The sequence below is a fragment of the Centroberyx gerrardi genome, chromosome 4 (assembly GCF_048128805.1).
Source record: "Centroberyx gerrardi isolate f3 chromosome 4, fCenGer3.hap1.cur.20231027, whole genome shotgun sequence".
Taxonomy (NCBI): domain Eukaryota; kingdom Metazoa; phylum Chordata; class Actinopteri; order Beryciformes; family Berycidae; genus Centroberyx; species Centroberyx gerrardi.
Window position 1 is genome coordinate 29,424,524 of NC_136000.1, and position 26,471 is coordinate 29,450,994.

General features: G+C 42.9%; 2 protein-coding genes across 3 annotated transcripts; both read right to left on the bottom strand.

The window, feature by feature from the left end:
* Positions 1–5,354: 5,354 nt before the first annotated feature.
* chst6 (carbohydrate sulfotransferase 6) lies at positions 5,355–15,990 on the bottom strand. 2 transcript variants are annotated; one of them, XM_071911263.1, is made up of 2 exons: positions 15,911–15,990; positions 5,355–7,645 (listed from the first exon to the last, which is right to left on the bottom strand). In XM_071911263.1, exon 2 carries the CDS (start codon positions 7,561–7,563, stop codon positions 6,364–6,366), a length of 1,200 nt encoding a protein of 399 aa, XP_071767364.1. In that variant the 5' UTR covers positions 7,564–7,645; positions 15,911–15,990; the 3' UTR covers positions 5,355–6,363. The 2 variants fall into 2 exon arrangements, with proteins under 2 accessions (XP_071767364.1, XP_071767363.1); XM_071911262.1 differs by having other exon boundaries at positions 15,905–15,990.
* Positions 15,991–19,528: 3,538 nt separating this feature from the next.
* On the bottom strand, positions 19,529–24,113 carry tmem231 (transmembrane protein 231). Its single transcript, XM_071911268.2, has 7 exons — positions 23,688–24,113; positions 23,369–23,535; positions 22,939–23,067; positions 22,702–22,845; positions 21,949–22,030; positions 21,418–21,523; positions 19,529–20,061 (listed from the first exon to the last, which is right to left on the bottom strand). Exons 1-7 carry the CDS (start codon positions 23,824–23,826, stop codon positions 19,899–19,901), a joined length of 930 nt encoding a protein of 309 aa, XP_071767369.1. The 5' UTR covers positions 23,827–24,113; the 3' UTR covers positions 19,529–19,898.
* Positions 24,114–26,471: the final 2,358 nt, after the last annotated feature.

Consider the following 26,471-nt stretch of genomic DNA (forward strand, 5'->3'; position numbering starts at 1 on the left):
TAAACGTAATCAACAGCTCTGGAAGACCGTACTTTTGTAATAGACTGTAGAATAAAACGTACACTGAGGAGACAATTTATGCTATTTATCTAGACCTGGATAAAGGAATGAAATGAAACTTCTTATTTAAAAAGAAAGAGTGAAAAATAACATTGCAAAAGCAGTTACATAACATTTAGGTACATTAGGCTATTCTGCAGACTGGTTTACAAACTGCATTATTATTATTTTCCTTTCAAATGGTTACATTTTCAATTAGTGCAATTAAGAAAATATATTTCGTTACATGGCGTTAGTAAAAGCAGACTGCAGCAGCTGGTTGACACGCTTGGAGGCTGTAGGCTCCGACTCGCTTTCAGAACGGACACAACAATAAACTTCACAACCTGGGAATATTTGCATTACTTTGAACTGATGGAAGAAAAGGGTAAGAACATTATTGTTACCTGTACATCTGAGAACTGAAAGCACTTGCCAATGTGTTGTGAGCGCTATCCGCTGTTTATTTTTTAGACCAGACATGATTAATCAAGGCTGCCTCTGTGATCATACTAGTTTACCATAAAGACGATCAGACCCCGAATAAATGAAAGCTGCTTGTTAACAGATAAGTAGATAACAACAGTGTATTCGGTGATGATTTCTATAGCCTACTAGTGAGAACATCACCAGAAGACATAAAGGTTGTGAAGTTTTTAAGCGGGTAACTTGAAAGCACTCAACTGGGTTACTTTTAATAAAGACTAACTTAGTAAAGTGCTACAACTACTTGCTATTTAGAACTATAGTAACAAATAAAGTAACTAGATGAGAGCAAATGACTGAACCTCTGCGATGCGTTCTATAATCGCTCTAGTGTTTATACTTTTTATGAGCAACAGCGTCCAAAATCAAAGTTGAGCGATGATGGAATGTTGGTGACTTTGTAGCGATGTCCATCGGGCGATCATAAATCGTTGTACTATAAACTGTCCATGTTGATGCCCATGTAGACCTACTCACAGTATTCAGTCATACAAGCCTATGCATGATGAACATACGGCTGCCAAAAACAAACACAAAACCTTTACTAGACAATATTAAATAATGTCTACTTTTGTAACAACCAGCTAGAAAAAGAGAAATACCTGAAAAAGATTGTTGTGGTGTGGCTGTAGGTCACTTCAGTAATGTAATGTTCAGATTTGTTTCCAAATGTAGGTTACTGTGACACAGTAAACTGTCTTGTCTTTAGCTCTAGTCTATACTCCAAAACACTCTGAGTTGTAGCTTGAGAAGAGTAGCGATTTTCTGACCACTAGAGGGTGACAGAAACCGCAACACATTTGTAAACACACACAGGAAAACTACCGGGCGACGGAAGCCCTTAAGGACAAACCGTGCATAAAGGCTAATGGCTAAAATAAATGTACCTAGGCGAAATGTCGGTGGTTACCAGTCTCACTTTGCCAGATTTCTCTCCTGCTGAAGGTTACATGTCCCACAGTGACAAGTGAAGAGGCAGGTAGCAGGTTTACTAGTTGAACAAGGCTGCTTGCTCGCTTCATGGATTCTGCTATTACCACAATTTTTTTTCAGGGATGGGAGGGGGAAAGTGCCGCTTTCAAACAGCGAGGGAGGAGACGAGCTAGTTTTAAAAAAAGGAAAAGCTACTGAATGGGCCGCAGGACTCAAGAGTTACAACTCGGGCGAAGTTGACAACAAGCTTTAGGAAAGAGGTGAAAACAACAACACAGCTGGTCTGGTGTGTGGCTATTTCTTTATATCATTACGTTTCACGGAAATCTCCACATAGCACACGTTAGTTTCAGGATTTAGTTAACTAGCTAGCTAACATTATCTAAACAAAGAATCTGTCAGATAGCTTAGTAATAAAGTTCAGTTCCCAGTCAAAAACAGCACAGAATGTTGTAAGTTTAGAAAATATAAGCAGCTGTTCACAGCAATTATTGCCAAGAGCCGATGACCTCCAATATGGCCGCCAGAGGAAGAAAGCCCTCTATTCCTCCTGGACAGATTATCAAGGCAAGCTTTTATTTTGAAGGCAACATCGTCTATTTCCGGTTCTACTCTGGCTATTTGTGTGAACTTGACGCAGCTTCCTCCTATGCAGCTCCACCATTGTGTTGCACATGCAGGAGCATCATCCAGCCCACTAACACTGAACACATTCAGAACAAAATAATATATTTACATATATTTTAACAACATTTTTCTGATGTATTCATATATATATGGAAGAAATCAATATATCACGATTAAAAAACGCCCACTTTTATATATCTTCCACATGCATTTACATGTATTCACATACATTTGACATTCCTCAGCAGGAGAGAGATCAGAAATCAAACTGGACAGTGACAATTATAATGGGCAGGCTGCATCGCTTTTATAGTGTTCTGTCCTAAAGACTCAGGAGATAGTTATTCCACCTCTCTTTTTACAGCTATTTTAGTTTTATTTAGTATTTCTAGGGACCCTTTTTCATATCAGAACCCTGCATGGGATCCCAACCTAAAGATAATTAAAACAGATGACCTAATTAGGGCCAGTGACTGGTGGCCTTTGAGATTAGATTAAATGAACTACTGCAATAAAAGAGTTGAGTTCAGACTTGAAAGGGTCTTCTCCCACCTTCACTCACTTTTAGACGAGACTTGCGTTCAATATGGGAAATTCATCAAGGATTAAATCTACAGGCCTAATAGTCTACAAGTACAACGTGTGATATACTGGCTAGTCTGTCAGCTATAGGACACTGGCAGGTGTGTGGATGTTTGACTGGATATGAGAATATATAAGTTTCATTTTTGTCTGGTCTGGTTTTGCCCCTAATTTCTGATGTGGACCTTCATACCTTCCTACATTGTGCTGTCTTATAACCTATTTTATTGAAATATTTTGCCTTATCTTTATTACTTTCTCTCATATTTTTCTTCTTATCATTGTTTATTTTGAATTATATAATTCTTCTGCTAATTGTATTGATAAAGGGTATTGTATTGCTTGGTTACATAATTGATAATAATAATAAAAAGGAGTTTATGTGGGTTTACCCTCCACTACATCCCTGGTAAAGAGATGTAAAACACAGTTCACTGGTCTCTCAGACACCAGTATTTACTAGACTGAGCCAGCAGATGGCGCTCTTATGTAAATAATACTCCACTGTAAAAACTATACTACTACTGATGTCTCACTGTCATCTTTTTAGAACTGCTATGAAGCCAAATCAACAAAGCTTACACACATCTTTTTCTAAACGGGCAACAGTAATGCGAAAGACAAAGATTACAAGGAAATGTTTATTGCAATCATTAGTCTAAAAATCATGAGTACCATATAATCTCTGCTTCATAAATCATTTTGTCTTCAGATAAATACAAGAACAAACTGGCTAGTCTGTCAGCTAATCCCCCTGTGAGACACTGACATTGTCAACTGACGGCACATAGAAACTACAATATGATCAAGTCTAAGAGAAAGGCACAAATCATGTGGTTACAAATGGTAGTTCAGTATCATAGGAAGTCACTGTAACCAAAGTGATTGCTTTTGAAACTCACAAACAGCAAGACACACACACACACACACACACACACACATAGTGGATGCTTCAAATTATTCACATTGTATAGGGAGACCTGTTGCTAGCTGTTAAGGCACGTCATGGGATCAGTGGTAGGTTTTCTCTAAGCATCTGACAGGCTCAACCTGATTCCACAGTGAGACAAAGATGATCTTGAACATTTAGATTCTTTTGGTAACTCAACTCGGAAATGCGTCATTCACTGAAATCTAAACATTTGACTTTGGACTGCGGGGAAATTCAATTGTTGTTCAATCCATGACAAATTCAACCCAGCACAGACAGGAAAAGAAATTCCCTCTATTTCCCACTGAAACAGTGGACAATTATAAGAAGACATGCTGAGCAACATCTGTCTTCACTGTTTTTGCAAATGCGTCTCAGCGGTGAGATCATCATGCATCCATTTCCACACAATCAGACAACAGGGATCCATTTTTCAAGCCAAATAACAGCGTTTCGACGCTTCCAAACCTGTTTTTTTTCAGTTAATCATTCAGCAGTACAGCACTACGGGTAATAAAAGTCACCATGGGTGTTAAGTGCATGTTATTTAAAACACTTGGGCAGTGGAAATGGGCAAATATTGCTTTAAGCTTGGATATGGATTGGCAAATAGGGACAAAATCAACATGGATAATAGAGAGCTTTAAGGAACAAAGTATTTCCCATGCATCATGTCCTTAATAAAACGGGGCTGTTAAAAGCTTTAAACAAGACATTACATCACCTTGATTTAACACTGCTATTAAACACTGATTTAACAACGCAGTGCTCAGTTCACTTCTGCCTTCTGTCTCTTGAACACATTGAGCTAAATAGATACCGACTAATGCAACCTGACTAGCTGGCTAGCATGCCATAGAAAACTGGAAAATCCATACAAAAAATGTACATACACACATTCACCCTCCCTTTCCCCCCCCTCTGTCTTTCTCACACACACACACAGAACACAATGTACTCGGCATACACTCTGTTCCATGCGCTGCATATTGCTCTGACTCAGGCTGACACACACCACACACCAGCCTAACAGTTTCTCATCTTCAATGATATGAACAGTCGCCCTCTTAAAGCACTAGGCCTACTTTTGACATGTTGAATTTCAGCCTATTATTTCACATCACCAGGCATTTGTCTTTCAGCTGATCTGAAAACAGCTCACGGTTAGCGTTTCTCATTGAACACAATGGGTGTCGGCAGCTGCAAACTAATACGCTACCTATTGGTCTCAAAGAGGAATACTAACCAAAACAATGCAGCAGCCACAAGCACATACTGTAGCGGTGAAGGAATATTGCTGCTGAGGGAGGTTTTTTTTTCTTTTCAGTAAGCTGAAAAGTGCTGGTGCAGAATGCTTTCATAACAATGTGTGACAAGTGTCTGCGGAAGAAAAAACAGCAGGCCAGCATTCAAAATGTCAAATGGCACTGTGAAATGTTACTCTTACACTTTTACATCTCATCAATGTCATGTTCGACGCATTCCAGGAGTCGTTTTGTGATGAAGTGTTTTTTTTGGTGGTCTGCTTCTGTGTCTTTTGTCTAGTGGGTGCATTGCATTCTGGTCTCGGGACGCCCACAACGGATACCAACGTATAACCAGGCTATGTGTTATAAAGCTGAAGCCAGTTTTTTCCAGAATGTACGAGGGGAAAGTAGATGTTGTTTCTCTCAGAATGACCTTGCTGCACGTCCGTCAGACATAACAATGAATGCTTTAAGCCCACAGTCTCTTATAGGGAAGCCACCCTGCCTTGATACTGACACTTTTCTCTATAGAAACTACATATGGTTGATCAATATCTTAATATAAGGGAAGGGGTTCAGAGAAACTAAATCCAACTACTAAGAGTAGTTCACTTGTCTCTTTAATCTGGCTGTGGATGGTGTAAATCAACGTGATTTGAAACATTAAGCACTCTCGAGTGTACTCGACTCTCTACTCAAACACTAGAGATTTAGTGTATTGAAAATAAAACAAATCCTAATTATTAATCAAGCAAGCAAGCAACCCCTGTAAACAAACATAAATAAAGAGTAAGGCAGCATTCCAGGAAGCAGGATTACGCAAACTTAACCAGTTCAAATAAATACCATGAGACAACTCCCGCACTGTTGAAGATGATTAGCAGTCAATATGTATGTATGACTATTTTCATAACTTAAAGCTGCACTAGGCAACTTCACACTTTGGCGGCCCCAAGTGGCAGCGAGAGATAATCGTTTGAATTGTTTGTGATTTAGGCTGAAAATACCGCTGGATGTTTACATAAAAATCTTGCAGTGTGTAGGTTTAATGTTCAACTGTAGTTTTACTGATTCAAATCCAATACATGGAGCTATAGGCAAACCTTCTACACAGCTTCCTGGCTAACTGTGTAATCGTGCTTCCTAACCTCCCCCGATGTAAATCCATGACATTAGCGAGCATCCTGTCTCGATCCCAGACAATACTGGCCTCGGGTTCCCCTCTCCTCCTTTGTGGGACCAGAGCCATGGGAGACACTGGCATGATGTCCAGGTTAATATAATGCGGATACCAATGGACTGAATTCACATTCGTTTTTCTGTTACATGTTGCCTGATGGTAGCAGCTCACCACAGCTCAGGACATCATGCCAGTGTTTCCCTCAGTTGAGCAAGACCTGTCTATAATAGTACTATATCATTTAATACTAATATAGTCAGTACAGCTTATATTGAATACAGAATTTATTCTAATATACCCTTTTAGTAATAATGTCTCTGTCATCAGTCAGTTATGTTTTAAACATTACTGGGATGCTCTGTTTTGGGCGGGAGCCAGCTGAAGTAATACCGTTCCCTCGGCGCCAGGAGGTCCAAGCCAAGTCTCTTCTGCTCTTTGTCGCTGTTAACCGTCCTGTAACCTAGCAATGACATGGCGCCCTTACACACTTCCTGGATACGCTTGACCTTGTCGTGGGCCAGCGTGGTACGCCACGCCTGTGACACGTCGGCGGCGTTTCGCGAGGTGATTTCGAAGGCCTCTTTCTTGGTGCCTCTGCCTTTCCCATGGGTCACCTTGTAGATCCATTCCTGCAGCGGCGCGGTCATCTCCAGACCGGCAAACTCGTACATGGCGTTTATCTCGAACAGCGGGTTCCGCACCATGTCCTCATAGCGCACCATCTTGTAGCGGTCTTTCAGGAAGTCCGGGGGCTTCAGGACGGCCCTCTCGTGGATGCGCACATGGCTGCGGCAGATCTCCTGCATGACGCGGTACTGCATGTCGACCGCCGGCATCGTTTTTTGCTCCAGGAGGACGGCGTTGTCGAACATGAACGCTTTGGCCGACCGCTCTCTGGACCGCACCACAGCCCGCGGGTCGCGGACCAGGTGGATGATGCGGAGGTCCAGGCCGGGGTCCTGGAGGAGCGGGTAGAGGGACTCCAGCTCGAAGAACCGCACCCCTTTCAGCACCACGTGGCTGTAAGAGCGACAGGCCTCGTCGGCGCCATGCAGGCTTCTGCCGTCGCACTGCCGGTGGCACTCGCTATTGTTGCTGAAGTGGCCGCGTGGCGTGAGAGGGCAGGCCGGCGGGGAGCACAGTGCTCGACTGTCACTCCACATGAACAAGGAGGACATGTTGTGCCGCTCTGGCAGGTAGGCCTCCACCACCGACAAGTCGCACTGAAATACGCTCCGAAATAGGTCCCTCACCGCCATCCTGAGCACCCGGGCGCCGGACTTCGGCAGTGCGGTCCACACGTGCCAGCCGGGCTCCATCAGATAGAAAACAGACGGGTGCTGGCTGAACACCTGACCCAAGAAGGACGAGCCGGAGCGCCACGAGGACAGCAGCAGCACATGAACTTTGCCCTCGGAGGGGGCGGGGCCGCAGGGGCCGAGCTGGACGTACCAGGCGCAGAGCAGCACCACCGCCGCCCCCTGCAGGATCACCAGGAGAGTCATGGTGGAAAAGCTCAGCTTGCAGCGAGGAATCATGCTGGGTCTGAGTCGCTGTCAGTCTCAGTCAAGGTGCTGGGTGTGGATCTCTCTCTCTCTCTGGAGCTGAGAGTCGCAGAGGCTGAATGAGAGGGTTGAGAGAGAGAGAGAGAGAGAGAGAGAGAGAGAGGGGTTAAACAGGTAATGGACAGCATGTGTGTTCTTGCGATGTTCCTGCAGTCTAAGGCAAGGCAAATCACTGGAGAGCACCTCTTATAGTTTGTATCACAGGTGGTGAACAGTATACCATATGCAGTAGGTAGTACAGAGGTTCTCAAATGTTTTGATGTCAGGGACCCCCAAATAGACACACATTAGGCCACCGCCCCCCATTTCATCACATTTTGCCCCATTAATCCATATGGGATTACTCTTGTTGCTGATTTAGTATTTAATTGCTGAACTGTCTACACTGTACGTGGGGAGATAATAGTGATAAGAGTGAAACCTATGATTACAATAGTCATTCTGATACATTGTGTAGTTGGGATGAGTGCTAGTGAATTAGGCTATAGTGAAATTAACTATTATTCCTCACATTGCTGGGGACCCTGGACCTCCCTCAAAGACCCTTGGGAGTCCCCAGACCTCACTTTGAGAACTATTAAGCGCAAGTATAGCACTTTTATCCTAAAAAATCAAAAAAATATTAACAGGTTTCGTGCTACAACCTGTACCTGAAGCCAAAGTAGTGATGGCTGTTGGCCAAAAAGACACAAGGTTTCAGAAATCGGCTTATTATCATTATAAACTTGCAGTATCCTGTCTAACCTATCTGTCACAAACACAGCATAAATCAGCTTTATCTTTATAACCTCCACCTTAGTCAACATTGTTCTTCCCATCTTCTACCATCCAGATGGCTCTGCTTTTTAGGAGTAGCTGTATATACATGATTTACACAAAGCCCACTGTCACTCATAAAACCTTATTTTAGATCATATAGATATATACTTATAGACACACACACATTTTACACACACAGTCATCAAGCTAACTTGCCCAAGAAGATCTCTTTAGAAAAGGAAAGGACATTTTTAGTCTAAACTAGAACTAGGGTTGGTCCAATAGCCTGGGCTTGGTTATAATAAAATGCATGCCAGCAACTTATGATGCCCTACATTGTTTGAATAAGCATATTAGTCTAAGATTTAAGAGGTCCACTTCAGAGATGAATGCCAACAAGGGCTGGATTTGCAGGAAGAGTTGGTTAGATAAGCGAGAATTTGTTTGGATGAAGACTTGCCAACGCGGGACAAAGGGAGAGGTGACTAAGCATTGGATGTAGTGACTTCTTCAGTCATCCAACCCCTGCTGAAGGACTAACGAGTGGAGGAAAGAGCTGCCGGCGCTGCCACCTCACAGGATCATTGTAACACGCTGTTATGAGAACAATGTCCATAACAGCTCCTCTATAGGTTGAGAAAGGTTTACTCTTGTGCTTATGAAACCCTTTCAAAACCCATGGCGGTCAAGCTGAAAACAAGGTTGGCTTTCGTAGTTCCTGAAAAGTTGACATTTTGGAGATACAAGGTTTTCAGTGATATATAAAAACCTTGTATCTTTTAACCTACATGGAGGAAATGTATGTCAATATTACAAAAATGCCCACTTTTACATGTGTTCTACATGCATTTACATACATGGTATAATACATTTGACAATTTTTTTGAATGTATCTTACATTTTCACATGTATGTCAGACTGGTGTATAGGGTCTTATATGGCGACATACTGTATTTATATTTTTATGTATGGGTTCTAAACCATAAGGCGTTGTTGACTGCATTTGAAATCTGCCCTGCTGCTGCCACAAAACTGCTTTTTCTCCGCTACGGTTGTATCAGAATATACTTTAAACTCAAGACTATATGATCCAACCTGCTGAAGAGTGCAATATGGAAATCAAAGCCAGCAGGGGTAATAAACCGAAAAACATACAGGTAAGTTGCAGAGCAGCAGAGAATGAGTGAGTTTTTGGGCCAGAACAGCAGAGGGAACATACTGTACCGGACCAAAAGGCTCTGCATCCACATGTGGGCACTTAACATCTGGAAAGACTGATCTGCATAGTCGCAGACATCCACCGACCCTCCGCTATGAGGAGGGGGGGAGTGTCAGAGTGTGTATGAGCGTGTGTAAATGCAGTTGAGTGTGTGTGGTAGGCAGAGAAAGAGAGAGACGGAGAGAATTTGAATTGATTGGAGCAATTACATCTGATTTGTCCTTTCTATGTCCAGCCTGCACTGATCATTCATTTTCTGGGAGTCATTATCTGAGAGCTTCTGCTTGACTTGTTCTTTTTTTTTTGTGAAGAAACACTCTGTACACACAGACATACTGATAGTCACAGCAGCTCTGATCCTTCATTAAAACACAAACACAGTCATAGTGACTGTCATAGTAACAAGTGGAAATTACAGTATGTACTAGAAATGATGCTGTCAATAGGGTTTGACTGATATGGGTTTTTGAAGGCTGATAATAATACCAGTATTTTTGGATTGAAGCTGCCGATAGCTGATATTTTGTGCCAATATTCAACATGTTTAAATTTGACTATTTTCATGCAAAAATAAATAAATACAGGGATTCAGTGTTTCCCCCAGAATTGTATTCTTGTCAGGAGGGAAAAGCCCCTGAAACAGCATTTAGACCATCATTCATGGGACACTAAAACTCCATTGAAATCCAGGATAATGAAATTCTTTTAGGGTGTGCAGCTACAATTTTACAATTAAAATTTCCCATTTGGCAGACGCTTTTATCCAAAGCGACGTACACATGAGATTTTAATATAACACAAGCAAGGATCTAGTCAGGAGAGAACGAGAGTAAGTGCCATAAAGCTAAGTTCTAGTCCGACAGGACATAAGTGCCACGAGGCACTGCATAGAGGCAGTGCATTTTTTTTTTTAGCAATTACACAGTCCATCAGGTGAGGAGGTGTTCGCGGATCGAATGGAGTTTGGTAACTCGTTCCACCACAGAGGAACCACAGAAGAGAAGAGTCTGGATAGAGACTTAGGGCCTTGTTGTGGTGGCAGCACCAGGCGCCGCTCCTTGGCAGAGCGTAGTGAGCGGGAGGGAGCGTAGACCTGAATGAGGGAGTTCAGGAAGGTGGGAGCCGTTTTGGTTGCTGCTTTGTAGGCGAGCATCAAGGACTTGAACTTGATGCGGGCAGCAACTGGGAGCCAGTGGAGGGATATGAACAGCGGAGTGACATGTGCTCTTTTGGCCTCCTGCAGAGGTTTGAGCGTACATGCTGGGAGCCCTGCCAGTAAGGAGTTGCAGTAGTCAAGGCGTGATATTACAAGCGCCTGTACTAGGAGTTGTGCTGTATGTTCAGACAGGTAGGGTCTGATCTTCCTGATGTTGTACAGGGCAAATCGACATGACCAAGCAACAGAAGCCACATGCTCCTTAAAGGTTAGTTGGTCATCAATCATGACACCCAAGTTTCTGGCAGACTTTGCGGGAATGAGCTGAGCTGATTCGAGCTGGATACTGATCTGTTGTTGTACAGAGGGACTGGCTGGGATGACAAGGAGCTCAGTCTTTGATAGGTTAAGCTGGAGGTGGCGTTCCTTCATCCATGCCGAGAAATCGGCGAGGCATGCCGATATCTGTGCCGAGACTGTGGGGTCGTCTGGTGGGAACGATAGGAGGAGCTGGGTGTCGTCAGCATATGAATGGTATGAGAAGCCATGTGAGCGGATGACTGCACCAAGTGAGGTGGTGTATATTGAAAAGAGAAGGGGTCCAAGCACTGACCCTTGAGGTACCCCTGTGGACAAGCAGTGGGATTTAGACACTTCCCCTTTCCAAGACACTTTGCAAGATCTCCTGAGAGGTAGGACTCAAACCAGCGGAGAGCAGATCCTGAGAAGCCAAGCTCAGCGAGTGTGGAGAGGAGGATTTGGTGGTTAACCGCGTCAAAGGCAGCCGATAGGTCGAGCAACATTAGAACAGAAGACTGACCAGCAGCTCTAGCTGACTGCAGTGTTTCCACTACAGACAAGAGCGTAGTCTCGGTAGAGTGTCCGCGCTTGAAGCCAGACTGGTTAGGATAGCCAGACAGCTCTTTAAGGCAGGGTGACTCACCACACCTATTCAATGGTAGGAGAAACTCTGGGACACATTACTGCCTTTCGAATAAATCTATAAACAAAATCTGAAAGTAAAATGTCATGTCATGTCAGGTTTTCCAGACTGTTCTTCTGTAGCTGTGGTCAGGGAGGAACCTCCATCATATCAGTGGTGGACGACACTGACTGGACGACTTTTAATAAAAGCCCAATATCGGGCCAGATATATCAGCTGAGCCCTTTTTGTCATTACTGATTATCTAACTTTCATGCCAAGAAAGGAAACTAAACTGAACTGAATAGAGAGGGGAAAACAAAGGCAGCGCAAGCCAGAGGAAGACGGATTTTGGAACACGAATCGCACCAAATGAGCGTCGACACCGAGCGCTGAAAGAGTAAAAGCAACAACAGAAAAGAGCAAAAGAAAGAAAGCGAAAGAGAGATAAGGGGTTGTGGAGGATTATGCTGACTGTTTCTTAAGGCCTCCGTTGGGAGACCAAGCTCACTGCTGAGGGGATCCATGAAAGCGTACCATAATCTCCGCTGCTTATTGAACAAGCCCCAACATGAGCCCTCACCTCCAGACCCTCAGGATACAAAGGCAAACAACAGACTTCATGACAGATCCTTCTCCCTCTCCTCCCCTCTCCCTCTCTCCATCTCAGCATGCTCTCCTGCTGTCACTGTCGGTACTTTTTTCCATTTGTGTATCTGTACTTAAATCGTTCCAGTGTTGTAATTCTCGGTTGCATTTCTGCTTAAATACCCTGTGCAATTTCCCCGCAGGGATCATTAAAAGTCCTTTCATCTCTTATCTTATCTTATTCTCTCGCCCTTCCTGCCCCTCCGTCCACCTGCAATCCAGGTATACAGTAATAACTTTGTTGGAATAGATGTGAAGTTGCCATATTTATACATGTTGCAATCAGTGATGTAGTGGTCTGATAAAAAGGTGGATAAACGGTGACCTGCAGTTTGTGATCATCAGAAGGCAAACAGCCACCAATATGAACCACTTACTATGATACTGTGAATTTATCTCATAAAGATTTATGTCAGCCTAAAAAGGTGGTAAACTATTCTGCAAATAGAAAAGGTGGTTAAACTGAGTTTAGGTGGCGTCACCCTCCGCCACATGCCTTATTCAGATATATAAATTAGGGATGGGCATGAGTACTCGAGTAATCGATTTGGACGTCAGTATTCGTTCAACGGTTCAACGTATAGAGTACTCGCTTTTTTTTTTTTTGCTTTGTAAAAAAAACATATATGTATATGATAAATATAAACGTAAATTGACCCTGTTCTATATTAAAAGTTTACATTTTTGGACGGGACTGCTAGCAAAAATGATAGATCTGCGCACGCATTGTTACAGGATCTAATGTTACAGGCAGAATGGCGACCTGGCATAAGAGTGATGTTTGGAAGTATTTCAACAAAATAGACGAAATGAATGTGCAGTGCAAGCTATGTAACGTTAAACTTGCGTATCATAGAACAACTAGTTCGATGATTAACCATTTGCGCATTAAGCACAAGGAGAAAACAGCGGAGACAGATAACAGGCAGTGTCGCATCACCTCATTTGCTAGCAGTGTTAGCACACGCCGTTGTGATGCCACCAGGGCAGAGAAGATTAGCCAGCTCATCACGAAAATGGTGACTGGAGATATGCTCCCGTTAAGCTTTGTGGAAGGAGAAGGCTTCCGCGAGCTGATGGCGTTTGTTGAGCCGGAGTACAAGCTACCATCGCGGCGAACAACAGCTACAAGAGTGGAGAAGATGTATGAGGAAAGCGCGGTGAAATTGAGGGCTGATCTGCAAAGTGCCGACAAGGTAGCCTGGTTGTTCAATAAATTAATTTCAAATTGCACTTGTTTTCCGTTGTTGGCCAATTTACATAAATGTGAAAGCATTAGATAGTAATAGATATTCTTACAGGCCTATAGCCTACGAAATTAACTGTTTAGCGTTAGCCAAACTTTGGTTCCACTTGTGTGTTTCCAGTCGGACACGGACCCCTACCCGCATTTTCGCTTGGGTGTTAATTTCGGACCATATTCTTACGTCAGTGTTTTTTTTGCGAGTACTCGAGTACTCTATAATGATTTAATGCGAGTACTCGAATATTGACATTACTTAAAATGCTCATCCCTAATATAAATATTGTAAAATGTCTGTTGCAGTAGGAAGCCTGGGCAGCCTCAAATCTCTTTCTGCTCCCTGGAAATCTAAACCACATCAGGTTGTTCAACAACCTACATAGAAGTTAATCTGAACTGAAATACGAGCCAGAGTTAAAGCGGCACTAGGCAAGATTTTGATGTAAAAAATACACCTCTTATCAGCCTAAATCGCAAAGTGGGGCTGCAACATAGAAGAGTGTCCCAACTCCGCCAACAAGTATCACTTCAAGAATGATTTGCCTGATTTCCTAAGCCAATTTTTCATGGGCCAGTGACATGCAAAGTCAAAACTCTGGACAAGAACAGTATTTCCTGACAACCGGATCTTCCTGTATGGTTAGTGCAAAAATGCTGAAGCAACTCGTCGAGCACGTTTGCCCATTAAGAGTTAAGGGATGAACATTTTCTGCAGCTGCCTCAGAACGGCATCATGAATCTCAGTGTAAAGAAGAGCATTGAGTTCAGACGATAAATAAACGACTCAGCCAGGCCGTCTTCTTCTTCTTCAGCAAGCCGAAAACAGCTGCTCACTTGAATGAGTCGGCTCTCGAGGTCCTATCAGAAATGAACTGTACTAAAATATACTGAAAATCTGTTCCAAAGCCGGCTTTCTCTATGCAAACACACCACAGTAAAGATGGGACACTATATTGAAATTCAATGCATCGCAATACAAAAATGTGACAAATGTGAAAAATGAATTGTGATATTAGCTACATCGTATCGTGGTTGTGAACCCCATATCACGTATCGAATATTGTATTGTGAGATAAGCATATCGTCCCATCCCTATACCACAGACAGTGATGCAGTGGTAAATAAAAAGGTGGGTCAACTATATGAGATAGAGTCAGCGATCATCATCATTTTTTGTACCATATAACTTACATCTGTTTGCTGCCACCTTGTGTGATGTAGCCTATACTCTGAATTTATATTAAAAGAGTTATGTCAGCCTATTCATAGTATTCTGTTACATCACTACATGGCCATCTTGGTAGGAAAATAACAGGTGATTGTAATAAATTAACAGTCAAACAATCAAATGACAAACAGCCAATGAGCTGTGTGTATTGTAAAGCGCCATATTGGTTGGAAATACATGTGACATCATGGGAATACTATGAATAAAGGTGGTAGACTCTATTCTACAAATAAAAAGGTTGGTAAATTGAGTTCAGGTGAGTTTACCCTCCACTGCATCCCTGAATATAAGCCATAAAAGTAACCCACCTGTAGTGTGTGCATTTGGATGACCTCCATGACCCCATCCTCGCTTCTAGAGTCCATTACAAGCCTTTCTGTGGGTGTCAAAGTGTGGTGCGGTGGCCCTCCAGGAGGTCCCACAGCAAAACGAGGAATAGCTTATCATTGGTTTCAATTCCCCCGCTGTTATCTCCCCGCTTACCGTGTAGACAGTTACACAAATCTCTTCCCATGGGTCCCCGGGACATAAAATGTCCCCCGTAGAACCATTTGGGTGCTAATAGAGAACCTTTCTAACGGTTCTACTATGGCACAAGCCTAAAGAACTATTTTCTAGTGCTATATAGAACCCTTTTGGTTAAGTTCACAGTGTAGACACAGTAAAACAATTCAAAAGTCAATCATAAACAACAAAAATTTTACCATACTGGATCCCTGGGACTAAATCTAGTCAAATTGGGGGGTTTGTGGAGTCTGATGTGGGTCTATTCGGTGGGGGAAACCGTTTGAGAAGCCCGGGGTTATGCTCCAGTACGGACAGGCTACACGGCACGCTTTTGGCCACCAAACAAACCACAACTTATGCATTTATCCCGCGAAGTCTACCGACATTTCCATTAAGCTAACTACGAACTCCGTCGGCTACTTTTTTGTTTTGGGGGACTAACAGCACGAAGTTAATTGATATTCCCTCGCCGTAGGGGCTCAAGTGCGTCCGCTGCTTCTCGGTCCCTCGTCGGAAACCCGACACGAGTCCCCAAGGAGAAGAAGAAGAAAAAATAACGCTCCTGGCCGAAGAGATGAAGTCCGGTCACTGCAGCTTTTGTTTTGAACAAATGTTTAGCCGGACTGTCTTACCTTTACCTTCCCGTCCGTGTTGCCTGGGCGACGGCCACGGCAGCGAGCGCGCGGTGCTCTCCGGACAGCTCGCGGTCCTCCTCAGCGCTCTCTGCTCGGCCAGCCGCTGTTGGTCTCTTCCACTGTCCGGTTGTGTACAAAGTAAGCCGGGGGGAGTTTTGAGACGTGGCCAGTGGGTCTCCTGGCTGGCAGTGGGATGGGCGGGGAGGCGGGGGGCGACAACAACCGGGGCTGGGACACAGAGAGAGAGAGAGAGAGAGAGGGAGAGAGAGGGAGAGAGAAGGGGGTGTATTACAGCAGGCGGGACCTGACGCCGTTTTCTGCCAAAGGCATGATACCTCTGCAGGGGGAGGCGAGGCACCGTAACCAAGGGAAAAAAAGAGGACGGCACTGCCTTGATAACCTGTATGTCAGTCTGTTGCATCCGATGAGTCATCCATGGAAAAGTGTGCGGCCCGACAAATAAAGACAGTTACAGATTACTCTCCCCGGGAAAGAGTAGTGTCGCGAATTACTGTCTCAATTTCACTGATGGAGTTACAGTAATCAGTCGACAACAAATAACTCGCATCATCATTGTAGAAAAGTTGACTTTTGGCCCCATTTAGCCCCAGTGACCCATATGGGAAGATTTTACTTGTTGATTTAGTATTGATTTTTTGAACTGTCTACACTTTCTTGGGCATTCTGTAATTGGGAGCATTTGTATGGGATTAAATTGTAATGAAATTAAACTATTCCTAATTTTGCTGGGGACCCTTCAAGGGCCCCTGATTTAGATTTCCTGTATATTATTTCCATTTTAGGGAACTTCATAGTTTTACTCTCGTTCATAGCTTTGAAAAAGGAGGATATCATGATGATAATACACTTTTACTTCTGATACTTAAGGAAATTTCATATCAAATACTTTTACCTAAGGAGATTATTTTGAATGATGACCTCTTATCTGAGTACTTCTTCCAGTACAGTGACACCCTTGTTTAGATGATGCAACTATGGTCATGTATGAAAGAAAGGAGTAGAATGGACCTCAGTTCATCTCCCATCAGTCCTGGCGAATGAATGGAGGGAGAAAACAATTGATCTCAAGATTCATCCCAGAGAAGAATAATGCACACTGGGAAAGGATGCACCTGGTTCCTGCATGAGCCGGACTCATATCCTGCACCACCGAAGCTCTGTGGTCACCAGTAACAGGCTGCCGGGTCATGGCGGAGGAGGGGAGAGGAGAGGAGAGGAGCGGGTGGGTGACTTTGCCCCAGGGTGCTGATGTGGGATCAGTTTCGTAATACCTGCGGTGAGGTGTAAAAGCCAGGAAGCTGATGGTAAGCCGGTGCTCAGCCGGTCTGACACCCTCAGGAGGAACTTACACCCATGTGACAGGGCTACTGTTCACTCTACCATACCGGTTCAATTTGCATTCTCTATGTTGCTCCCGGTATTAGGTGACAATAAACAAATTCATACTCTTCTCATCATAACATTTAATGCTTTCATGAGAGAATGATTTCCCCATTTTTGGGTTGCCGATGCTTTTTTCCTGGAACAGAATGAATAGATTTCTCTTTGCTTTAGTCATCTGTACTCACCAGTTGAAAACCCATTACACTCACCTTGGTAGTTAGGTGAGTTAGTTATTCAACTGCCTTCGCACTGCTTTCTGCCTTTCACTTTTAATATTTGATTGCTTCTGACAATAACGTCATTCAGCAGCTGCACTTTAGGGTGCCTGCGAAATGGTTAAAATGTAAAATGCAAATGTGCCTTTTTAGTCAACTGAGAATTTTATAAGGTACTACAGTGAAGCGGAGTCGAACAAACAGGGTGTGACTGTTACAGAGCAGTCTGGCTGGACCTGAACCGGCTGACTGAATGGTTTAAATGAGCTAATGCACTGGTGCTGGTCCAGAACTGGAGAAGACGGCATTTTTGTGCCATCCTATGACTGAAAGATGTCAAACACATTCTATACACACACACATACAGTACAGAAATGGTATACAGATAGTTAGACAGGCAGACAAACAGACTATAGACATGTACACAAACACACAGACAGCCACAAAGCCTCTCTTGGGACAGAGTGAGTCAGAGAAAAACGAAACCATGGCTCTTGCCTCTAAAGTAGGCTACTGCTGATTCTCCTTCCACAAACCCCTCAACAATTCGTCATCCAGTAGATTACAGTACAGACAGCCGCCTGTCATGCATGTATCATGTATACACTTTGACCTACAATCAGGTTTTCTTCCCAGATCATAACGAATGAGGTGGTTACGGGCGACACACTACTCAAAAAGACTTCATAACTTACTGTCAAACACATAACATGTCAACAACTCAGTCACTGGGGTGTCAGTTTTTATGGTCAAGTGTTTTATGGTAGCCAATTTGCACCTTAGGTTAGGGATAACTGTAATCAGTCACATATTAACAAGGACTAAGGATGACTGAGCACGTATGTCCTCAACAGCCTACCTTTCCATCCCTCCTGGCATAACTGCAATGAAATACACCAATGGAATCTTGCCAGTGTGATGACATTCAAATGTGGCTCGTTACAGTATCAAATTATCCAGAAAGGATTCAAAGATGAAAGTAAAAGGACATGTAAAAGAACTTACAAGAAGAAAAAGAAAAGAACGTACAAATGTATAAAAATTTATTAACCGTGGCCTAAAGCTATGTACATTACAAAAAGGTATAGGTGAAAAATTAGGTACACAAAGACGTTTCTTTAATGACTGTCACAATCTGTCATAGTCAAATGTACAAATAATCTAAATTCAGAAAAGTTTTTCTATAAAGCAGCCAGGTGCAGAGCAGGTGTACAGGCTAAAGGAAATGCATTTTTGGGGGCAAAGAATAGCACAGCTCCTGTAGTGGAGGGTCTGAGTGAATACCTGTCCTTGAAAATGTAAGGTCAGAAATGTATGTACCTGTGTGTTATATCAGTAACCAATGTTAATGTGAATGAGGGCTAAGTTTTAAAGGAATACAGCAAGTTTTCAGTAGATTGTCCCATAGGTCAACTTACCTGTTAAGTGATGAGAACATAGACAGCAGAATCATCCATGTGTCCCCGGTAGATCATAGGTTCTGGTACTTACTGGCATACAATATGTTGAGTGATACTGTCACTCAACACAGTGTATGCTAAAGTGTTAGCATGGAGCCTACTATCACTCAACATAGTGTACGCTAAAGTGTTAGCATGGAGCCTACTATCACTCAACATAGTGTACGCTAAAGTGTTAGCATGGAGCCTACTATCACTCAACATAGTGTACGCTAAAGTGTTAGCATGGAGCCTACTATCACTGTGCGCTTAAGTGTTAGCATGGAGCCTGCTATCACTCAACATAGTGTACGCTAAAGTGTTAGCATGGAGCCTACTATCACTGTACGCTAAGGTGTTAGCATGGAGCCTACTATCACTGTGCGCTTAAGTGTTAGCATGGAGCCTGCTATCACTCAACATAGTGTACGCTAAAGTGTTAGCATGGAGCCTACTATCACTGTACGCTAAGGTGTTAGCATGGAGCCTACTATCACTGTACGCTAAAGTGTTAGCATGGAGCCTACTATCACTGTACGCTAAAGTGTTAGCATGGAGCCTACTATCACTCAACATAGTGTACGCTAAAGTGTTTGGAGTCAATGATCTACTGGGGACACATGGATGATTTTGGTGTCTATGTTCTCATCACTTAACAGGGAAGTTCCTTTTAAGTGACTTATCTGTCCTTGTTCCCTCCATGACATGAGCAGAACAGTCATTGTTTGGTATGGTGGCTCAGTCAAAGTGTCGTACCAGAGTAACAGAATATGAGACAATGTTTCCCATCCCTTTTCCTCCTATGTTTACGACAAAGCAGCCATTAACCTGGTACAGCAGTGAGCTGTGCTTGTCTACCATTGAAATAATGATGTGTCACCTATTGCGCTGCAGTGTTCTCATATACGAGGAAGTCAAAGCATTGCCGCCGCATCAGGAGAGGTGCGGCTTTCCCAGTGGGATGGGTATGGTGGGTAGGACCTGGTTCTGGAAAACAAAGGTCTGGATGCGCTTAAAGACCCAGAGGAAGATGAGCAGAACACTGACGTACTGGATCCAGGCAAACTTGATGGTCTCCCAGAACCCGGGGCGATAGGTGGAGGAGGGGTCGTTAAGGCAAAAACCGTGGGGGTAAATTCTCTGAATAACAACATACCAATGTTGTGGGTTAAATCTGACTCACAACCTTTGTCGTCATCTTTTTTCGTCCTGTCTTTGGGTCCAGGGAGGAAACGTAATGTCTGTATAGTAGCTTCTTAACATGCTAGACTTTGCAAGCATAGGAAAACGGATACATCTCTATGCACTGTAGGCGGTTAATTTTTACCATGTAATAATATCACAGTGTAAAACTGTTCTTGTTTGGGCTGATTTTGAACTTTGCCACATCCTGCAGGTCACGCCCATCAAATACTTGCTGGGTAACATTACTGTGTTTTTTTACTCCATCAGCTAAAGTAGCCTATGAGTGGGTGACATTTAAAAAAAACAGCACAAGGCGCGGCTGATAAATTCTCTTCTTTGTTTGATAGACTTCTCACTTGACAGACGGTGATATGCGGGAGGTGGCCAAGTTCAGCAGTGCCTCCCTGAGGTGGTTGCCTCCCTCAAATACACTGGCATTGAACATATTAAACTCTCCAGACTATATTAAACTTTGCATAAAACTGTACCCCTAACATTTCTTCTATCTTCTGACAGTTATATATTAAAACAGCTTTGTTTTGAACTGATATCAGAAAGATTTATAGGTCCTGATTTCACCAAAACAGTGCAGGTAGCAGTTATGGACGACTACAGCCACCATCTCAACTTTCACTGGTTTTCCCTGTTGGCGCAGGCTGTCGTATTACTATCTATTCAACGTCTAAACGTTTGCCATCTTTATTAATGCCACCAATTCATGTGCCAGATGAACAATAACAAGTGTAAGGACAACCACCATATTGAATTGCAACACAAAGACCGTGGGAAATGTTGAGGAGCACAATTCGAGCATCTTTTTTCCTTAGACAATATTATTCATTTATTCACAATTAATGAGCTTATTTATCTATCCATGTATCTAGCCATCTACTTATTTATTCATTCATATGCTTGTTTGAAGATACTGTAGTCTTTTTAAAGGTGCGACAGACTCACGCATAATTCAGTATGGCGGTGATTCTGGAGGCTTTTGGTGCTATTGTTATTGTAAAAATGTTGCGTCACTTTAAATATAGTCCATTAAGCGTCAGACCTGCCCACTCCTACGGCTAAATAACACAAAGACTGTGTTCAGATAATGTCAGGGAGACAGAAGACAGTTGCGATTTACTGTACAGGTTGGACAGCATTTTGCAGTGTTAATAAAAAAATAATCCGGTTTCTAATTTTGGTGTATCTTAGTGTAGATAAAACCTTCAACGCACACACACGCTCCACACACTTACTGTATATACATTAAGGATATCTAATGACCTCCATAGGGAAGCGGATCTCGGCGTTAAGCTGGAAGGGTGAGCCGGCGGCTCGTCCCACGGTCCAGACTGGGCTGGGACAGGACAGAACTGTGGTCACTGTGGGAGGGAAGAAGAGAGAGATGAGTGACAACACTTTGGGGGGTGAGGTGGGGTGTCTGGTGTTTGGCGGACTAAGGCACGAACCATGTGCGTACAACGCCATGGGTTCAAATCCACTCCTAGTAGGTGGCTGTTTGGGTTAGTTTGGGTTTGTTTTTATGTGGTGTTTCCATTATTTTGTCTCCTGCATTTCTCTTCCTCCCATCTTCCCTATCTGTCTTCATAGTCCGCAGCGGTAATAACACAGAAAACCATTAAACTAAACCTAAAAAGAGCTATACAGCTGTCGTGGTGAGCATTACTTGCATTGCATGACCATCAGTGTATAGTATGGCGTTTCATTCAATGTTTTGACAGTCAGGGTATACCCAGCAGACAGTGCTGATGGTGACCAAACAAAGTCAGAGCGAATGTCAACTTACAGTTTCTATCCTGGTAGGCCCCAATGATGTTGATGAGATCGTACGCACTGGCAAAGGGGCTGGAGCCATCAATCACTGACACCTGAGCCGCAGAGAAAGAAAAACAACACACAGAGAACAATTCCTTTAGAAATATCTGCAGCATTATCATTTTTGTTGTCTCTGCATTGCGATCAAAGGTTTGCCACTGTGACAGAATGTTCAAGTGCAATGAAGTGAGACACAAATATTTACATTGTCACTAGCATGAGGGCTTAAGAACATGGGTATTTGCTTGGTTGTGCATCGGTGATATTCAATAAACTGAACACTTGAAGACAGATTAGTGTTCTTTTAAGTTCTTTTAAACCTAGGAATATTTGCTTTATCCCATATACTTAGTGTTTAGGTAACAGGTTTGGGGGAGGGGGGGTAACATGTATGTGAAGACAAATGGTCAACATCTTCCTCAAATACCAGAACATGTGTGTATATACGTACACTCATTCATTCATTTTCTCTACCCGCTTATTCCTTTTCAGAGTCACAGGGGGCTGGAACCTATCCCAGCATGCATTGAGACACCCTGGACAGTCCGTCACAGGGCTAACACAGATAAACAGGCACTCACATTCACACCTATGGGCAATTTAGAGTCCAATCCACCTGATTTGCATGCGAATACCGAGAACATGCAAAACTCCACATGTATTGGAGTGTAAAAGAGAAAAGGAGAGAGCAAGAGAGAGAGAGAGAGTCGCGGTGCTGTCTCACATTGTAAACGTCGTAGAGTCCGCGGTGAGGCAGAGGGGTTCTCTGCTGCAGCCTCAGGTCTCCGCTGACGAACAGCTGGGCCCCGGGGACAGAGGACGAGTGCTGCACGTAGGCCAGGCTCTGCATCACCACCGTGGACATCCTCTGGAGAATGGTGAAACGACAGAAGCTGCATCTATGTTCTATATACAGTATAACAGTGGTTAGGCAGTCTGGGTAGTGCAGCAGAATACATACAAAAAGCTGGTAGCTGAAGGTGAGCAGCAGCTGGACGCCGTACAGCTGTTCCTCAGGTTTCAGAGGGAGCTGCAGTCGGAAGATGAGGCGGTCCAACTTCCCGTCCTGGTTCTGGTCTTCCTCTCTCACCTATGGAGCACATACTATTAAGTACGCCATCAAGGAAACAGCGTAATTTGTCAGCCTGTTAGCTACTTTCTCAAATCAGCACACACATGCATGCACACACACGCAAACACACTATAACATTTATCAAAGTGACAAGCCACCTCCACATCTCTAACTGTATTCTTGACAGTGTTCCACCTAAAATAGCAGCAATCTGCTGCCAGTATCACTTGGTTACAGTGAAAACCATTGAGGTATAGGTGGCTAGCCTCGAGTTACTGTGGTATACACTTCAGTAGAACCCAATAGGATCCCTTCTTACAGAGACAGCGGGGATCCGGAGGTTGGCCCCCTGCATGTTGTTAAAATGTGGAAAGGTGCTCCAGGCAACATAGTCTCCCTTGGTGCTTGTTGCTGCGACCAGGAGAGTCTGGTACTGGAACCTCACGACAGGCTGCTCCTCATAGGTGCTCCTCTTTATCCAGAAACCTAAAATAAAATGCCTTTAAACAGCGAGCAAGGTTCTCTGGTGCTCTAAACAGTACCGTTTATACATGCAATGTTATTTAGCCTATGTATTCAACTGCAATGGCAACAGCAGCAGCGGCCACAACAACAACTTAGAGTTTGACATGATGTACCTTGGCTCCTATAAGCGACCAGCAGAGGTGGGATGTATGTCAGGCACAAAACAGCCACCAGAAACAGAGTGGCTTTCGTGCAAACGCTGGTTTTGTACCGAATCAAAGCCGGGTGAGAATAGACTTCATAGAAAGCCATAACAAAATGCACAGACTTGGGGTAGAAAAGGAAGCTTTTGTTCCCGCAAAAATTAGTTGTGAGTAGTGCTGTGGACCACCAGTCAGTCTGCTAGGAAACATTCAAGCTAGCATGGATGCTAACTGAGTCCTTGTCACGGAGGACTAACGTTAGCGACCGGTCACAGACTACAGTGAGGACAAAACACGAGCTAACTCGGACCGAGTAATCGCCATCTATTAGTTTACGAAATTAAATCGCGTATGAGAGGCTAATTAAGGCAACAAAGTTGTTACGTTAGCTAGTTACTGTAGTAGTAAGCCGCGCCATGTTTCGGCTACTTCCTGTCTGTTAGCTTAGCGTCTCACGGTTACCATGGCTGCCACTGGTATCCTGGCAACGGCACCTAATCCAACGACTAACGAATACTACTACTGCTACTGCTACTACTACTACTACTACTACTACTACTAATAATATACTAGTAGTAGCATTTTTTTCAAGTTTCAAGTACAAAATGGTATTCAAATATTTCAGTACAAAAATAAATGATCAGTCAGATCCATTGCAATAACAAAGTAAAGATTATAAAGAGGTTATTGTAGACTTTTTAAATTGATTTTAAGTAGTCCAGGAATTAGGTAATTTCCAATTTAAATGTGAGAATTTTTGGTATAGCATCCAAAACTTTACTTTTATCCATATAAGGCATCATCAAATTGAAATGAATTCAAGAAACTTCACTGTACAATCAAAATAAAAAATAAAAAAACTACATAGCTAAAGTTCAAAGCAAAATTGTGACCTGTGGCAATTAAGAAATGTTTTTTTAAGTCATTCCAAAAGAGTCTAATGAAAGTGACAACTAAAAAAAACAAGTGAGGGGGGGATTCGTCGTTGGAGGCACAAAATATACATTGAAATACAATTCAAATGTCTTTGAATCAAGAAATTAGTCTATTATTTGTATTAATGTTGTGCAAAATCTTAAAGTAGGCTACAGGTTATACAATTCTTGAAAAAAAAGGCCAAAGTTAAATGGGAAGAAGAACTGAATATAGATATATCAGAGGAGGTTTGGAAAGAGGTCATGTTTTTGGTTCTGGCCATTATTAAATGTAAATATAGGCCTATGCAAATATGTTCACTCTTTTTCTTATTTTTTTCCTCTTCTATTTCCTCTTTCTTTTTCAGCTTGAGTGATGTATCACTCGATGACTCACACTCTCACCTTTACAAAATCTAAAACAAATAGTCATCACTATATGCGAAATGTAAAAAAAAAATTAAAAAAAATGTAAATGTAAAGATGACCAAAGTATATAAAAAAATATTGAAGTACACATGCTCAATGGTGCCTTAAATGTCTCCTCCTAAGCTCATACGTCTGAGATACAAGGTCAGAAAGAACAACTGTGGCATAATCAAGTGCTTTTATTTTCAAGTGTCATAGTCCAGGGGCGGACTTGGTGATTTGGGGGCCCTAGACAAAGGCAAGCATGGGGCCCCCCTGAATTCCAACTCTCTCGCTTATTAATCCATCCTTTCTATATGTAAACTTGGGTAGCTTTGCTTATTTTAATTTTTTAACTTCTCTCTCAGCTACTGATGCAGTGGCAAGGAAAATGAGCTTAAAGTCGAGATGAAACGGCATTTCGAGAGTATCTAACTTCCGTATCGTGACGTATTTCCGAGTGAAACAGGAAAGACAGGCGGGACATAACGTTGGGAGGAATTTGATTTGAACGTTGAAAAGTGGGTGTGTCATAACACCCGAAGACACACCGAAGTACCATGCTGTTGCTAGCTAGCTAACTAATGAATCTTAGCCTCTTAGCTCTGTGCGCTAAAAGTTGAAGATTGATTGATGGGTGGATGTCATGATATTATTGGTTGAAATTAGTTACGGGCATGCTTACGTAAGCACACGGCATATTTTGTTTTACAGGAAGAAAACATGATTGAATTTTGATATAAGAATACAATGAAATTGATTTTTGGTATTTTTTTGGCATATATTGTTAAATAGGTGCACAGTATGACCGGGGATGTGATCTAAAAGGGTTAAAAAGGCATTTTTCATTTCATCTCGTCTTTAAAGTCAACTGGCAAAATCTCACTAGAAGTGGAATAGCCCACTATAGCTTGACTGAGTAGGGGGGTGACCATGACTCCCGATTGAAGTCATTTATTGTAACAAAAAGAGGGGTGTTTTTCAAAAAGTATATTTCTTTAAATTGATTAAAAATAGGTTTACATTAGTTGTATTCTTGTCTTTTGTGGGGCCTTCTGCTGCTGGGGCCCAAGGCAGTCGCCTACCTTTGCCTAATGGTAAGTCCGCCCCTGTGTCATACTTTGTATTGCATCGACAGAATAGAGGAGAAAAATGCACATCGGTCATGTAATTGATGTATTAAATATTGTATTAGAAAAAAAATAGTATACATCACTGTTACCATGGCTCCAATGCTCTTTAAGCAACTCGGGTATCATAGAAAATTGCCTATTTCCCAGTCATGTGAACTGCGTTGTAGGGTCGTTCATATAAGCTCAACTCGAATATTTCCGACAGCCCATGAAGGCAGCATTACCCCTTTTCCCCTGCTGCGAATGGTTTGCGCAGACAGTGACGTCACCTCACAGCTAGACGGACGGTTGGAAGCTTC

Excerpts from the sequence above, each read along its gene's own strand:
- chst6 (XM_071911263.1), bottom strand. The coding sequence starts at position 7,563 with ATGATTCCTCGCTGCAAGCTGAGCTTTTCCACCATGACTCTCCTGGTG.
- tmem231 (XM_071911268.2), bottom strand. The coding sequence starts at position 23,826 with ATGGCTTTCTATGAAGTCTATTCTCACCCGGCTTTGATTCGGTACAAA. Across the intron at positions 23,068-23,368 it reads TCCGGATCCCCGCTGTCTCT|GTGAGAGAGGAAGACCAGAA; the intron begins GTAAGAAGGGAT and ends TGTGCTCCATAG. Across the intron at positions 22,846-22,938 it reads CCTTCAGCTACCAGCTTTTT|AGGATGTCCACGGTGGTGAT; the intron begins GTATGTATTCTG and ends ACCATTCTCCAG.